Here is a 14,383-nt window from a genome sequence, read left to right on the forward strand (position 1 = left end):
GGGCTAAATTTGGTGCCTGGCAAACAGAAAGTGCTCAGTACGGCAGGCGAGTGTAGTGACAATAAAGGCAAAGATGACGGGGGTAGTGCCGGTGTTGCTTCTGCCCCCAGAACAGGCTCTGACTGGGAGAGAGTTAAAGCACCTTTGGGTTCATGGGGGTTTATATATAAGCAACGGTTGATCAATGTGAGCTGGTTGTCCAAATGATTATGTGCAATCTAAGAAAAAAATGGGCCTCGGATCTGCTCAGCTACTTAATAATATTAGCAGCGGTAGTAGTCAAAGAAGCTAAATTTTATTAAGTGTTTATATGCCAAACAACGTGCTGAACGTTTTAAAAGGATTTACTCACTTATTACAACGAGGCTATACACTAGGTTCTGATAATGTTATTCGTCTCTTTCAGGTGTTGAATGAGCCTCAGACGGGTTACAAAAGCACCTAAGATCCCGTTGTCAGTACATGATGGAAATGAGTTCAAATCCAGCCTGTCTGACTTGTTCTTAATCACTAAGGTATGAAATTAAGCATGTTGCCCTTTGCCTGATTCTCCTTCTGAGGCCTGAATATTTCACTTAGCTCTCTGAGTGCAGAAGAGAGAAAATTCTCTCTCCTTGACCCAACTTGGCATCAATATCCAACTCCCCTTCTCAAAATGGGTTGCTTCAACGAGCAGCAATGAATGCCGGGGTCATGGACCAGTCACCTTGATGACTAAGAGTCAGACACTAGGGAAAGAAAATGCTCTGTGACAAACCTACCCTTGTACAGAAACAAGACAGAAATGGGGGAACAGGGCAGAAGATAATGGAATAAGGCATAGGAAAAATAGCACCTGGCATCGTGATAGTAATAATAATAATAGTAGTAGTAGTAATAGTAATAATAATAGACTTTACTATGCTCTAGACATTGTATTAAGTGCTTGGTGTAAGTGACTTCATTTTAACATTGAAAACAAGTCTATGGGGATGAAATATTATTAACATCATTTTATAGGCAGGAGTATTGAGGTTCAGGTAATCAGGTAAACTGCCCAAGCTCATATGGTTAGCAAGTGGAAAGCAGAGATTGGAACCAGCACCTACACTCCTAACCATTATGCTATAACCATTATGCTGAAGACATAAGAATTCCAATGGTCTTTCCCCATAACCCACTCCTGCACTCCAGACTTAAATACTCCAAGATCAAGAGAGAGCAAGCTTGGAGTTGCCACTCTTCAGTGAGTGTCAATCATTTCAAAACAGTGTATTTGCTAACAAGATGCAGTTCTTGTGATAATCTTCTCAACCAGGTATCAAGAAACAGGAAGCAAAGATTCAAGTAACAGTATGTTCCTACTTACGAGGAAGGTGGGACAGCATAGTTGACACTGGGCTTAACTGTTCTGGAAAACGTGGTCCCAGTAGGCATACACGCTGGTACATTTTCCCCACCTACCAAATACAAAAGAATTATTTCATTTCCATGTTGCTCTTCAAAGTTCCACCTCATTCGTGCCTGTCATTCATCCTCTGGCCTCTTCCTGTCTCCATTTCTGTACAGAAAGGTGCTGAGTCTCTGCTCTCGGATACAAAAAGGGTGTGTTAGGAGAGGGAGCCATGGTACCTCAATGTCTTTTTTTTTTTTCATCTTAATTCTATTATGCCAACTCCACTGAACTTAATTAGAGTGAATACAGAATTACACAATTACCCTCTGTTCTATTCTTCAGATGTTATATTTTGATAAAATTTACGACATGCTGCTCTCCCCTTGAACACCAGATGAACACTAGAAATGGATGTGTGTTGACATAAAATCTGTTACAATTACAATTCAAGTATAGCTTACATAATGATAGTGTTAACATAAAATTATAGATGTGTAGAGACAACGTGGTCATGCATTTTTTAGTATAAGTACATGCTTAGACCAATATCTGTTAGCGGAATGAAGATGGAAGAGAATTTTGGTTAAGCCACAAAGGCTGTTTAAGGACTTGCAGATAGCTAAGGGGAACTCAAAGACCAGTAAGATAGTATTTCCCCTGCATTCAATTGCAAATTCAATTGCAAAGTGAAGGGAAGATGTGTAATTTCCCCTATGGAAATTACAAGACAAGTACATTTTTTCCCTTGAATACCTGGGTAAATGCTTAAATTCTAATGTATATCAGTGATGCAAATTTTCAACTGAGTTTGATAAATCATAAAATAATAATTATACATATATGTATATAAAACTGCATGGAACTAGACAGTTCAGAATTACTTCTAATTAAAGAGGTACCCTATGGCAACTAACTTAAACCTTACAAAATATGGTTCCAAGTACCCTATCAGAGTGAAAAGTAGGAGACGGAAAGGTTTATTGTAAATGTTTGTAGTCATGGTGTCTTAACTAAAACTACTGTGTCACAAATACTATTAAAATAATTGTGACATTTTATTCACTTTTACTGCAAACAACAAAACAAACTATAGGTATTTTTTCATTTCAGGTAATTATTTTAGCTAACAGTTATTCAATGTTTTGAGAAGACAGAGTGCTAACTGCATGACTTCATTTTATCTTTAAAATAGCGCTTCCATGTCATTATTCTTAATATCTCCATTGTATTAAAGTATCTCTAGTTCAGACCTTTCTTCAGAACTGCAGACTTGTGTATCCAACTGTGTACTCAGCATCTCTGCTTGGACGTCACGAAAACATCTCAAATCTTATACCTCCAAAACTGGTCTTTAATCCCCCAAACACGCTCTACCCCAAACTTTTTCCATCTTGGGTGACAGTAACCACACCTTTCCAGTTTCCCAGGCCCTAAATCTCGAATTCACCCTTGACTCCCTCTTCCTTTCCATTCTTGCATTCAATCTACCACGAAATGCTGTCACAACCTTCCCAATGTGCCACTTCTGAGAATTACCAGCCGCTAGCAGCTTGGTGCAGGCCACCAGCATAGACCTCGAGGATCCTGTAGTTGCCTCCCGAGATTCTCCCTGACTCCACTCTCTCCCCACATCCTCAAGGCCACAGATAGAGTTATGCTTTTCAAACAAGAGACAGTTCATGCCACACCTCGGCTAAAATCCTGCCCCTGGCTGCCTACATTTAGAGTAAAAGACACAATGCATGTGATGGCCTCCCAGGACTTACCCAATCCAACCCATCACATATCCGACCTCCAGCCCTCCTGCTGTCTCTTCCTCCCCACTGACTAAGTCAGCCAGGGTGGCCTCCTTGATATTCCTCCAAGCTGCCCGGCATATTTCTGCCTTAGAGTTTGGGGACTGGTTATTCTTGCTCCCAGGGAGTGGTCTCCCCATCATACATTCTGACAACTCCCTCACTTCAAGTCTTTGCTCAAATGTCAACTTATAAAATCCACCCTGACTACCCTATTTAAAATCGGAACCTACCTGTACACTCCTCCAGCACTCCCAACCCGAGCCTCTTCAGTGAGCTTCACATCCTTTTCCTTACCCCGTAGCGCCCGTCAACTTGTGACAAAGCACAGAATTTATTTATAACATCCGTTTCCACACGAGAGTGTAAGGAGGGAGAAAGCATGCAAGAAGGAGCACGCAGGCAAAGGCTCTTGTCTGATTTATTCATTGATACGTCCAAGCATAGAGAACAGGAAGATGCTTGATAAATAGTCCTGAAAAAGATACAGATGAGGAAACTGGTAGTGAAGCTCAGAAAGTTTAAGTAACTTCCTCAAGGTTCTAGAGCTAGAAGAGGGTCACAGTAGAATTCACACCTGGGGATGTCTAACTTCAAATCTCTTAGCCTCTCTGCTATCTTTTTTTTTTTCTTCTTTGCGGTACGCGGGCCTCTCACTGTTGCAGCCTCTCCCGTTGCGGAGCACAGGCTCCGGACGCGCAGGCTCAGCAGCCATGGCTCACAGGCCCAGCCGCTCCGCAGCATGTGGGATCTTCCCGGATCGGGTCACAAACTCTCAACCACTGCGCCACCAGGGAAGCCCCTCTCTGCTATCTTAAGTCCATGCAATTCAGGATTTGTTTTAATCAGTGCCATGGAAATTCTCACTCCACTGAATAGGATCACTAAAGTGTTCTCTGTCTAGATTTATATATATATTTTCCATTTAAACAAAGGAAACAGAAGAGGGGAATTCATCATGGGTTATTGCGGTAGTTTTACAGCAATTTTAGCAATAATGACATTTAAGTAATAGTGATATTTAACGATAGCATAATAATAATAAAATAATAGCTCTTAAATGTATTGAAGACGAATCGCATGCTAAACTCGGTGCTAAAATATATCCATGTATATTTTGTGCAAAATCCTTATGAATATTCTATCAGATGAGCTTTACGTGTAACTCCACCAGGCATACTTCTCTTATTCCGCTTTCAAAGATAAGGAAATTGATGAGAAGTGTGGTAACCGTTTGATCAAGATGAGACTGGTAATAAGTTGTGAGTATGAATTTAAATTCAGGTCTAACTCCAGAATTTGATTCTCAATCCATACATGAAAATTCTGATAATTCCTTTGATAAGGGTATGTTCTCTCCTGGAAAACATCCCCCATTATGTCTGCCTGTGCTCATACCTTCAGAACACAGTCAACTTTGAAACATGATGAAAATGTTTAAATAGTGTGCTTTAATAAATGGAAATATCTTCATCTAAACAATAACACAAAAAGGCAGGCTGAGCCCTTTGAAGTGGCTTCGTTGCTATCTTCCATCCAGAACAAGAGAAGGAATCAACAGCTGCAGAGTAAAGAAAGCATGAAACCCAGAGATGGAGGATTCTGTAAATGACCAATTACAAGACTATTAAGCCACACTTCCATAGCAAGAGGCAAAATATTCCATTAAACTGAAAATTTTTCTACCGCTAACTCCAAGGCCCACACAAACATTAATGTTGCATTTATTAGGATGTATTTCCTGTGCTCTATCAACTTGACTTTCAGCAACTGTATTAATACAGTCCTTTCGCTTTGCACATATATCTGAATGATGGATTCCATTACTGGAGTTTTGTAGAAAGAGTGGAGTGAATGAAGTAAAGTTTGGGAAGAGCCATCATAATCCATAATGATGGGCACTGAATCAGGACAAGAAGAAACCTCTCTTCTCATTTATTTGAATGAAAATTCTACTATATATTTATTGCCTCTGTACAGGGCCATCTGTTGAATAGTGGAAAACAAGCATCTTTCATTTGGAGGTAGGATTTGTGTGCTCAAGTTTCTATGGGCCTGCAGAATTAATCTTGTTTTAGAAATGAAATAAAATGTAATTTCTTACTGTAAGTAGATGTGGTTAAGCAACTGGCAACTTTGATGTCTTTAAATCACTGCAGTTTCAGGGTAGGCAAATCTATAATTATTTCAAGCACTTCTTTATTGGTGCAACAATTGAGCAGTGTACATAGTGGTCAACAACCTGGGCATTGTCAGACGACTCTAAGTTTGAATCTAGACTTTGCCACTCACCAGCTATGTGACTTTCAGCTATGAGAATCACTTTCTTCAGCTTTGCAGTGTGGATTATTATATGCCCTTTGCAGAACTACTGTAAGAACTAAATGCATATGGGCACAGTGGCTCATAGTAAGGGCTCAAATTAGTACTGTGGTCACTACTAGTAGTATTGAAAAGAAATTAGAACTTCTATTCTCATAAAGTGGGATATGTGTCCCTTTATCATTGTAATTTCGTATCATTTTACTTTTGACCTTATAATTTAATAGCTTGATCCAAGAAACATTTAGCAGTAAATATAATTGAAAGAAGATTACCTGTCAAACATGAAATACTGTAGCATCAAGTGTGCTGGCACAATACTCTTCTCAGATAATTAACCTGTAAAAATATGTTATTGTCTTCTTTTTAATTAAGCACATTGAACATATATATTTACTGTGCCAGTTGGCGAAAGGTCCATTAATTAATCAGTCTAACTATGTGTTGCATAAACGTCTTCTAAACATAATCGTATATGTATTTTATTTGTTGGGAAAATGTGTTTGAGATTGTTCTTTTCTGCCTATTTAAAGTAAAAGAGGGTGAGAAGTAGAGTTAGGCTTAATGTACTTTGTACTCCATTATGCCATGAAAATGCTTCTGTGCCCTGGAGACAACAACAGAAGATTTGCTTTAATGACAAGAATCAAGTATGTTCTAAAGCTTCCAGGTAGGAGGCGTATAGGTTGAAGTTTATATCAGAAGTCTTTGCTCTCTCTCTCAACTGCGTCTAGATGGGAAAGATGTGGTCACAAATGCTTCAAGGTGATATAGTAAATGTTGGAAAAGAGGGGGGTAGGAGGCAGAGTTTTGAGTATCTCAAACCTGAGCTAGAAGGATTTTATTTAAAGAAAATAGCGGATATTATTTTTCACTTAAGGAATGCCACTCAGCAAACCTGACATTAATGTAGGAAATTAGCTCTTTTAGCTATGATGCTTTCAAATGCACATTACTGAAAACAAATTCAAAATAGTCAAAGGAAATTTAAAAACAAAAACCAAACAACAACAACCACCTCAACAAACAAGTACTAGAAATTCAGGGATGCAGCCATATTCAGATACAGTTGGATCTGCAAGTTCCAGAGTATTAGCAGGGTTCCAGCTCTCTCTCCATCGCTCAGCCCTGCTTACCTCTGCAAGACTTTATTTTACAGAAAGTCTCTTCTTGTGCTGGATGGTCACTGGGAGTCCCAGAGTCATATCTCCCCAGCTTAGAAATTCCAGAGAGAAAAGACAATTCTTCCATTTTTCTCTGAGAGAAAAGTCCTGGGGAGGAGTCTGATAGACTCAGCCGAGGTCAGATGCCTACCCATGAGCCAATCACCTGCTTTACTGGAGTTCATCCCCGGGGCCCGTGAGGAGGCAGGATGGCATTATCTGGCAGTTCTCCAAGAAAAGCCTGCTGTTTTTGTAAGATGAAAGGGGAGAGGACATGGATAATGAAACCTGTATCTGCTTCTGTAAAATCCACAGAATCTTACTCCCTGCCCTGTGTCGATGACCATGCAGTAAGCTGACCCAGGAGGTCATTTTGCCCACAACAGTCTTTATATATATGACTAAGGAACACACTGGTAAAAGAATATGGAAGAAAGTCTGAGTATGACAAGTCAGCTAGACTGGTATTAACTAAAAAAGCTGTGTGAAAATATCCTGAAAAAGTTGCCCCCAACTCACTCAAAGTCCAAAGTTGGAGCTGGAAATACAATGTCATGGAGTTTGGATAAGAACAGGTTTTCTCCAAGCTGAACTATGACACAGAGATTAGAGACTTCTAGAAACTATACTTTTTCAAAGAAAAAACATCACACGAGAAAAATGAGGCCTAGAAAAATTAAATGACTTAAGCTAATTAATGGCAGGACTGAGACTAGAGTATACGTTGTGTAATTGGCTATGGTCTTTTTGTTTGTTTGTTTGTTATCACTTCAGAACGAGACAAACTTAAAGAAAGGAAACACAACCAAAACTCAGTGGTTGGAAAAGAGACGGATGTGAACGCCATCTTGTTTCTTACGTATAAAGTTACCCCTCACAGTGTTTTGGAGGAGAAAACGCTGGCTCTTCCCAACGTTGGTTACATACACAAAGATTCCAAAGACAAGACAAGTGCTTTGCAAACAAAGTAACTAGAACCAGCTCAGGCTTCCCCGCGCCAGGTCCTCCGTTCCACGGTCAGAACCACCAACTGTATCCTCCCGGGTAACAAGGTGATTCAGAAAAGCTGGCGCCTTCAGAGAAGGGAGAAAACTTAGCCGGGAAGAGAGTCAGGAGGAAACTTGCTCAGCTTCTTGCTGGGGTCTGAAACGATCCCAATAGAGTCCTTAAACCCCTCAGGTTTCCCCAATCAAGCACCCTCGCCTCCAACCTGGGCCACCCCAGATCTGACTATCAGACGACAGAAGTCTGCGGACGCACGGAGAGCTGACCACCCCACGAGAGGGACCTACGCGCGGCCGCGCCCACTCACCTGCCGCTCCGCGGGAGACGGGAGACCTGCCCGGGGTCCAAGTCCTGGGCGTGGCAGACTCGCCCCTCTCCGGGCCCGACTCCAGCTCACCTCGGCGCCGCCCGCCTGGGCGCCGCCATCTTGACCACAAAGGGGGCCTCGCGCCGGAGGCCCCTGAGCGGGCGCCCTGAGCGGAGCCGGAGCGCCGGGGAGGCCCAGGTCGGCGCCCTACGTCCCCCGCGCGCTCGCGCCCCGTCCACGAGCGACGAGAGTCCCGCACGCAGCGCCCGACCCAGGCTTCCGCGGAACCGGCGCCCCGCGCAGCCCGCACCGCGGCTAAGGCGGCGCCGAGGGCGGCCCGGGCGGAAGAGCGGGCGCGGGGCACGCGCTCGGTAACCTGGCAACGCGGCGCAACCCGGCGTCTTCGGCGAACCCCAGCCCTCCACCGCGAGGAAGCACGGACCCCCGCACCCGCCGCCCAGCCCGCGCCGCCCCTCGGTCGCTCCGCCCGCCGCTGCCCGCTGGCTATGGTCTTTTAAATCCGTGATACAACGTCTATATGTAACAAATCTGTTAAACCCTAAATGTTTATGATATTCAAGTAATCCATTATCTGAATTATTCTTGAAGATAAAACATCCAAAGACTTCTTAATTGTATGGGTATACATACATAAAATACACGTGGAGGTAACTTCAAATACAGTATGTGCCTGTCTCTATTCCTTCCCTCTCCGCTCTTCTAAAAAATGCCCCTTTAAAAATTGCTCACTCACCATCTATTAGGTAAATTTGCTGAAACACAGTAAATGTGGAGACAGAAATTGTTATAGAGACTATTCCAAATGGCACTGACACCTGTATTTATGAAATTTTTAAAAGGGTAAGTTAGAGTTGTTTTTTTTAAAAAAAAAAATCCCACTATAGTAACACCACATCATCCTAGGTGCCCAGTTCTATCCAATTACATAAGATGGAGAAAGAGAGAGAGATAGAAACAGAGAGAGGGAGAGAGAGGAGAAAAAGAAGAAAGGAAGAAAACCAACTACTTATGTATAAAATGTTGCTCCCAAAGTTTGAGATTATACTCAAGCATCAATGAACAGAAAGAAAACACAAATTTACAAATGTATTTCATTTATGGTATGAGGGACACAGGTTTAGATTTGCAACACGCTCCCACAAGGGTCAAATTGACCACTTTTTTCTATCTAGTTGCTCTTGAGAGAACAAAACAATTGAAACAGATGCCATTCAATTCCAAGTCTATAGCTTAGACCATGTCACTGCACATGAAATATTGTTCATTCAGAGTCAGCACATAGCAAGAGTAATTTATACTCTCAGAGTATTTGCTCTCAAGTCAATAGCAGAGAAGCCTTGACTAAAAACGTTCCCATTACTTTCCATTGTAATATATCTTACTTATAGCCCATCAAACAGTGGTCAGGGGAGATTTATTCTTTGGACACCATATTATATAATCTCTCCACTTTAAGCCATCCCCCACTCGGCGATTATTTTTTAAATATGTTACTCGTAGTCAATATTAATTTACATTTAATCTTTCTTAGCATTATGAGTATTATTTTGTACAGGCTCAGAAACAAATCTCCCGAAATTCCTCCCTGATGCTCCCTTCAGGCTGAAAATGCATTGCAGTGTGGCTGCAGTGACTTAATTCTAGTTGGCAGAGCCCTGGCCACACACTAATTTCATTAGCCTCAAACTCCTGGATTTGAAAGATCCACTGAATATGATTCCTGTCCTCTGACACGTCACTTACTAACCAATTCAGTGTGCATACAGAGGAGAGAAAGGACTTGCTCAGCTCTGGCCCACCGGCAGGCAGATGAGAATTCCCAGTCAGAGACACTGTTTACATCTGAGTGGTCATTCTTGCCCGGGTCCTCATTTTCAGGAAGGAACTTCAATCCAGGCTTTGCCGGCAGCTGCAGCATTTGTTACATCCATTACTAGCTCCTTCTTCCTTCCTGCCCCCCAGTGCTTAGCATCCCCCATTTCAGTCACTAAGTCTTCCTTCCCCCAGCCTAGAAGCTTACCTCACCATAACTTTTTATCTCAAATGATAGGTTTGGCACATTCCCCACAGCAACCCACAGGGACTGGGGAAAAGAAAACTCAGATCTCTGGAGAGCTAAGAATTCAACCATTTAGAGAAGTTTCTTTTATACAGGACCGTCTTCATTGAGCTGAACCCTGCAATCCCAGAGAAGATTCACCTACCCGTTCTTTTCCTCTTTCCCTAAAGTGACTGTGTCTTTGAACAATGGGTCTGTGTTCCACTATTCTCTCTATTCATTTTGCAGGTTTACAGAGGCTGGGAAACTGGGGACTGGACTTACATGCCAGGAGCTTCTAAGATCACACGCAAAAATAAGGCTGCGGGAAGAGATTGTTGGAATCTATCTCTGTATATTTGAACATGGGCAGTGGTTAACCAGGATGCTCACACCAAGCTTATATCCAGCTTGCAGCACAAGCTACAAGTTGGTGCATCCCTCCTACTACCAGCCTCTTCTCAATAAATGCAGGTGAAAACTGGGGGCTCTTTTCCCTCAGCTGTTCAATCCAACATGAATAGCTGCAATTTGCAAATTAGAGGAAAATGACAGAGTTTTCTCTGAATGGTTTTGGTCCCAACCCACACTGCTAATGCTGGCATTCAGTTCCTTTCCTTCCCAGCCCAGGGAACGGGGGAACTAAGCATAAGGCAAGCGTTCTCTTTTCTTGCAAGTGCCTCAGATCCACACACCAGAGAAGGAATCAGCTCCCCCTGGAATCTTTTTCAGCAAACACAATCCTTCAGCCTAGTCTGCAAGCTCTCTCTTGACTTTAAGATTTCACTCTTTTTTCGACAGGCAGGCCCATCTGCAAGCTCCCAAGCTCCAAGTGAAGGCACCAAAATAATTTTTAAAATGTCAAACAGCAAATGTGCCTTCAACCCCCAGAGCTCCAGTAAAAACACGGTGAGTTGCGCCTGTGGTTCTCAGGTGACTTCTGGCCTCATCCTCCCTGCAGCGCTGCCTCCTCAGGTTCTCTAGGTTAAGCTCAGAGGTAAAGGAAGTGCTTCTGGGTTTTGCTTACAACAACCCAGGCTCTTCCTGAAAGCATTACCTCAAAGTGAAGGCTGCCCAGAAGCACTTTTGGCCTTGCAAACATCTAGAGGTGACATACTCAACAGGTGCTAGGGATGCTCAGAGGCTCAGAGGGGCCATACCAGGCTGCAGCTTTAGACAGACACCCCTCCTTCTGGCACAAACACAAACTTCATACCCCTGGGTGCTGATGTAGTGACAGCTTGAATCTCACAAGGAGTCCCCTCCAGAAACCCAACATGCTTCAGGAAAGGCACTTGAGAGGGAGCCAACTTTTTAGCTACGGGGAGCATAAGGGTCAGCCAGAACATCTGGAGAAGGGACTAACTGAGCTTGGGTCCTACGAGGCAGGGAGAGAGCTGTGCATTAGGAAAGGATCACTTCAAGACAGAGATGAACAAAAAACTTGGAGATAGGGGTAGAGAAGGAAAAGAGAGGCAGAAATTGAAAGGGAGAACATAAAAACAGAGAGACAAAAAAAAAAAAAAAAGCAGGGAGAAAGAGACACAAGGAGAGAGACACACAGGAAGAAAGACAGAGAAACAAGAGAACCCATAGTCACGCATACCCTGAAACTCAATTTCTTCATACAGAAGCCATCCATCTATACCTAGGGCGGCACAGGAGCCGTGGGGCCGAGGCTGCGGGAGCAGGCGGTGAGAGAGCACTGCAGCACCGCCCACGGCTCAGCTGGCTCGATCCGCCGACCTCGCATCTTCCGCCGTTGCCCGCCTGCACCCGGAGCTAGAGGACCGCCCGGCCTTGCTCAGCGCACCCTACTGCCTCCCTCCAGGCGCCTTCTTGTCTGGCTCTGAGAATCGCCCTCAAAACCCAGGACTGGGGTTGGGGGCTGCGTTAGGGAGGTCGTGGGAAAGGATGGGCACAGGGTGGGTGCAGAAAAAGCGACTGTGTTTCGCAGTTAGCATGAGCTCACCTCCGGGCTCTGAGCTGGCAGGAGTAGAAAGCTGATCGCCCGGCTCCTGCCAGTGGCCGGATCGCAAAGGCAGTTTAGACGGTGCAAACAACTGCCCAGAGCAAATCACCTGGGGGCACGTCTGCGGGTGGCTTCTCCCCGCTTGAGGACAGTCCCCACGCCTTCCGCCCCATGCCCTCGCAGAGACAGGTTACAGGTCGGGAAATCCAACCCGAGCGAAATGGGCAATTCACGTCCAAATGTAGGTGAAGAACTAGCCTTCGGTTTAAGAACTGCCTCCCTAAGCTCTTCTCGAAATTTTCCAAGGGAGCTGCAGCTTGTCGGGCGGCTTGGGGCAGGGAAGCTGGGGAGTTGAGAAATGCCTAGTTTCTAGGCGTCTTCTCATCTTTCATATTCCTTGCGCCTAAGTGGCTCTCATAGGAGTCCGGCACTTTTACCAGCCTGTTTTGGAACCATATTTCACTCTAATGCAAACCCATTTAAATCATCCCCTTGTTTTTCGGAGACTGTTTCTTGTCAATGGGGCCATAAATCCAGAAAGTCAAGCCGGATGGAGTGGAGCGCGGACAGGGGAGAGGTGGAAGGGAAATGAATCAAACAGGGAAAGTACCTCCTCGGGTGAGGTGGGAGGGATTCGGCAGGATCTCCAGGGTGGAAATGAGCGAAGGCTGACCAGACCCCGCACCCCTGGAGTCCAAGCCAGCCTTCAGGAAAAAGAGCGCGGGGAGCTACGGCGCGCTCTGCCCCGGAGGGAGCGCCCCCCTACCTGGAAAAGCCTCAGGATGTTGGCTACCATGATGGAGACCGAACTCCCCGAAGCCCCAATCACTCCAACTACTTTCTCGGGCTTGACGAAAACCGGAGGCTCGCCGTTGGTGCAGCGCACTTCGGAGGTGTCCTTCTGGATGAGCGCCTGGACGAAAGTGAGCGACTGTTCGAGCGCATAAGTGTCCCTGGAACAAGTGTCCAGGATCCGCGCTCCCAGCGTCACGTTGGGCAGCAGGTTGGGATCCCTGTTGATCTGGTCCAGGGCGTAGAGCATCGCTTCCAGCCTGTGGATCCCGTTCTCCCTCTTGATGTCGCCACAGGGCACTCCGCTGGGACCCTTCGCGTGCACCGTGAACAGCCCCCCCGAGGGTGACGTCCCCCTCGATCCGAATGGAGTGCGGGGCGTACATCTCCTGGCCGCGCGCCGCCGCCGCCAGCGCGCACAGAAGCACCTCCAGCGCGCAGCAGGGAAACTTCATCAAAGTCAGGGCGCGGAGCAGCTTCCCCAGCTGGACCATGCTGCTCCCGCGGCTGCGGTGGTGGCGGCGGCACTCGAGGGGACGGTGGCGGGCTCGCCGGAGTCCTGGCCCCTTGGGGTGAGCTCCTCCGGGAAAGCCCAGGGTCTCCTGCGGGCGAGGAGGGTAGGGGCACCCGGGGAAGGGCAGCCGGCGAGGGTGGGGGGCCCCGCGGCGCCTGCCAGCTTGGGGCGCCGTGCGCTCTTGGGTTCCCCGGCCAGCGCGCCGCGCTCAAGCTCGCGCTCGGTGGCTTGCAGCTCGAGCTCTCCAACAGCCCAGCACTGGGGAGAGAGCGAGGATGGCTATCGCTTTAAATGCGCGTTCGGCTCCCTCTCCTCCTCGGCCCACTCCCTCCCACCCTCGCTCGCTCTCAGGCTCTCCCCACCCTTCCCAGCGCCCACCCTTCCCACGGTTTTGCATCATCACGCAGGGAGGGGCTGCGTGCTGAGGTAAAGGGGGAGGGAAAGGGTGGGCGGCTGTGTGGGGGGGTAGTAACTCCGATTGGGAGTTTCGAGGTCCCCAGGGAATCTGGGGATTGCAGGTCGCAGTCGAAGGCTGAGCTCCTGCTTCGGTCTCACTGTAGAAGCCGCTCGCTCGCCCGCCTGCACCCACACGCACATTCTAGGCACAGGGTGGCATCAGCCCCGGACAGGGCGGTTCTAGCTGGGGCTGACTGCTTCCAACCCTGAGGTCCGGAGCCGGGGCTGTCAGCGCCGGGAGAATGCGAGGTAGTCGAAGGTGATGCCGCCAAGCATGAAGGGTAGTAGGGAGACCCCAGTCTCTACTGCTAATTCGTCTGTGCCAGTTTTTCCTAAGAAAAACACACATACACACAGGAGCCTGATCTATGACGTAAAGAACCTTTACGCAGAGACTTCTCCGGGGCCAGGCACAGGGCTAGCCTGTAGGGAAAGACGCCAACAGGAAATGCTGGGAATGGAAATGCATCTTTGGTCTTCAGGGGTTACTGTGGCCGGAGCCGTATGAAGTAACCCTGGTCTCCAGTAAATCTGTGGCGGATTCGCTCCTTTTCTTCCTTTCATCGCAAGAGATGGAACAACTGAGAACTCTGCAGAGCGCACTTTCTTCTCTGGCGCTGAC

General features: G+C 46.2%; 1 protein-coding gene across 1 annotated transcript in view; it reads right to left on the reverse strand.

Moving 5' to 3' along the window:
* The window catches only part of LOC149743930 (uncharacterized), a 213,828-nt gene extending 204,472 nt beyond the window's left edge, over positions 1-9,356 (reverse strand). Inside the window, exons 1-3 of the mRNA XM_089906015.1 lie at positions 9,288-9,356; positions 7,969-8,479; positions 1,349-1,439 (exon numbers count right to left, since the gene is read on the reverse strand). Coding sequence (XP_089762141.1) covers positions 1,349-1,439; positions 7,969-8,479; positions 9,288-9,356 — 671 coding nt within the window. The remainder of the gene's footprint in view (positions 1-1,348; positions 1,440-7,968; positions 8,480-9,287) is intronic.
* Positions 9,357-14,383: the final 5,027 nt, after the last annotated feature.

The sequence above is a fragment of the Delphinapterus leucas genome, unplaced genomic scaffold (assembly GCF_059928025.1).
Source record: "Delphinapterus leucas isolate spDelLeu-1000000601 "Yukka" unplaced genomic scaffold, BTC_Dleu_Yukka2 spDelLeu_asBTCV2_sq49, whole genome shotgun sequence".
NCBI lineage: Eukaryota > Metazoa > Chordata > Mammalia > Artiodactyla > Monodontidae > Delphinapterus > Delphinapterus leucas.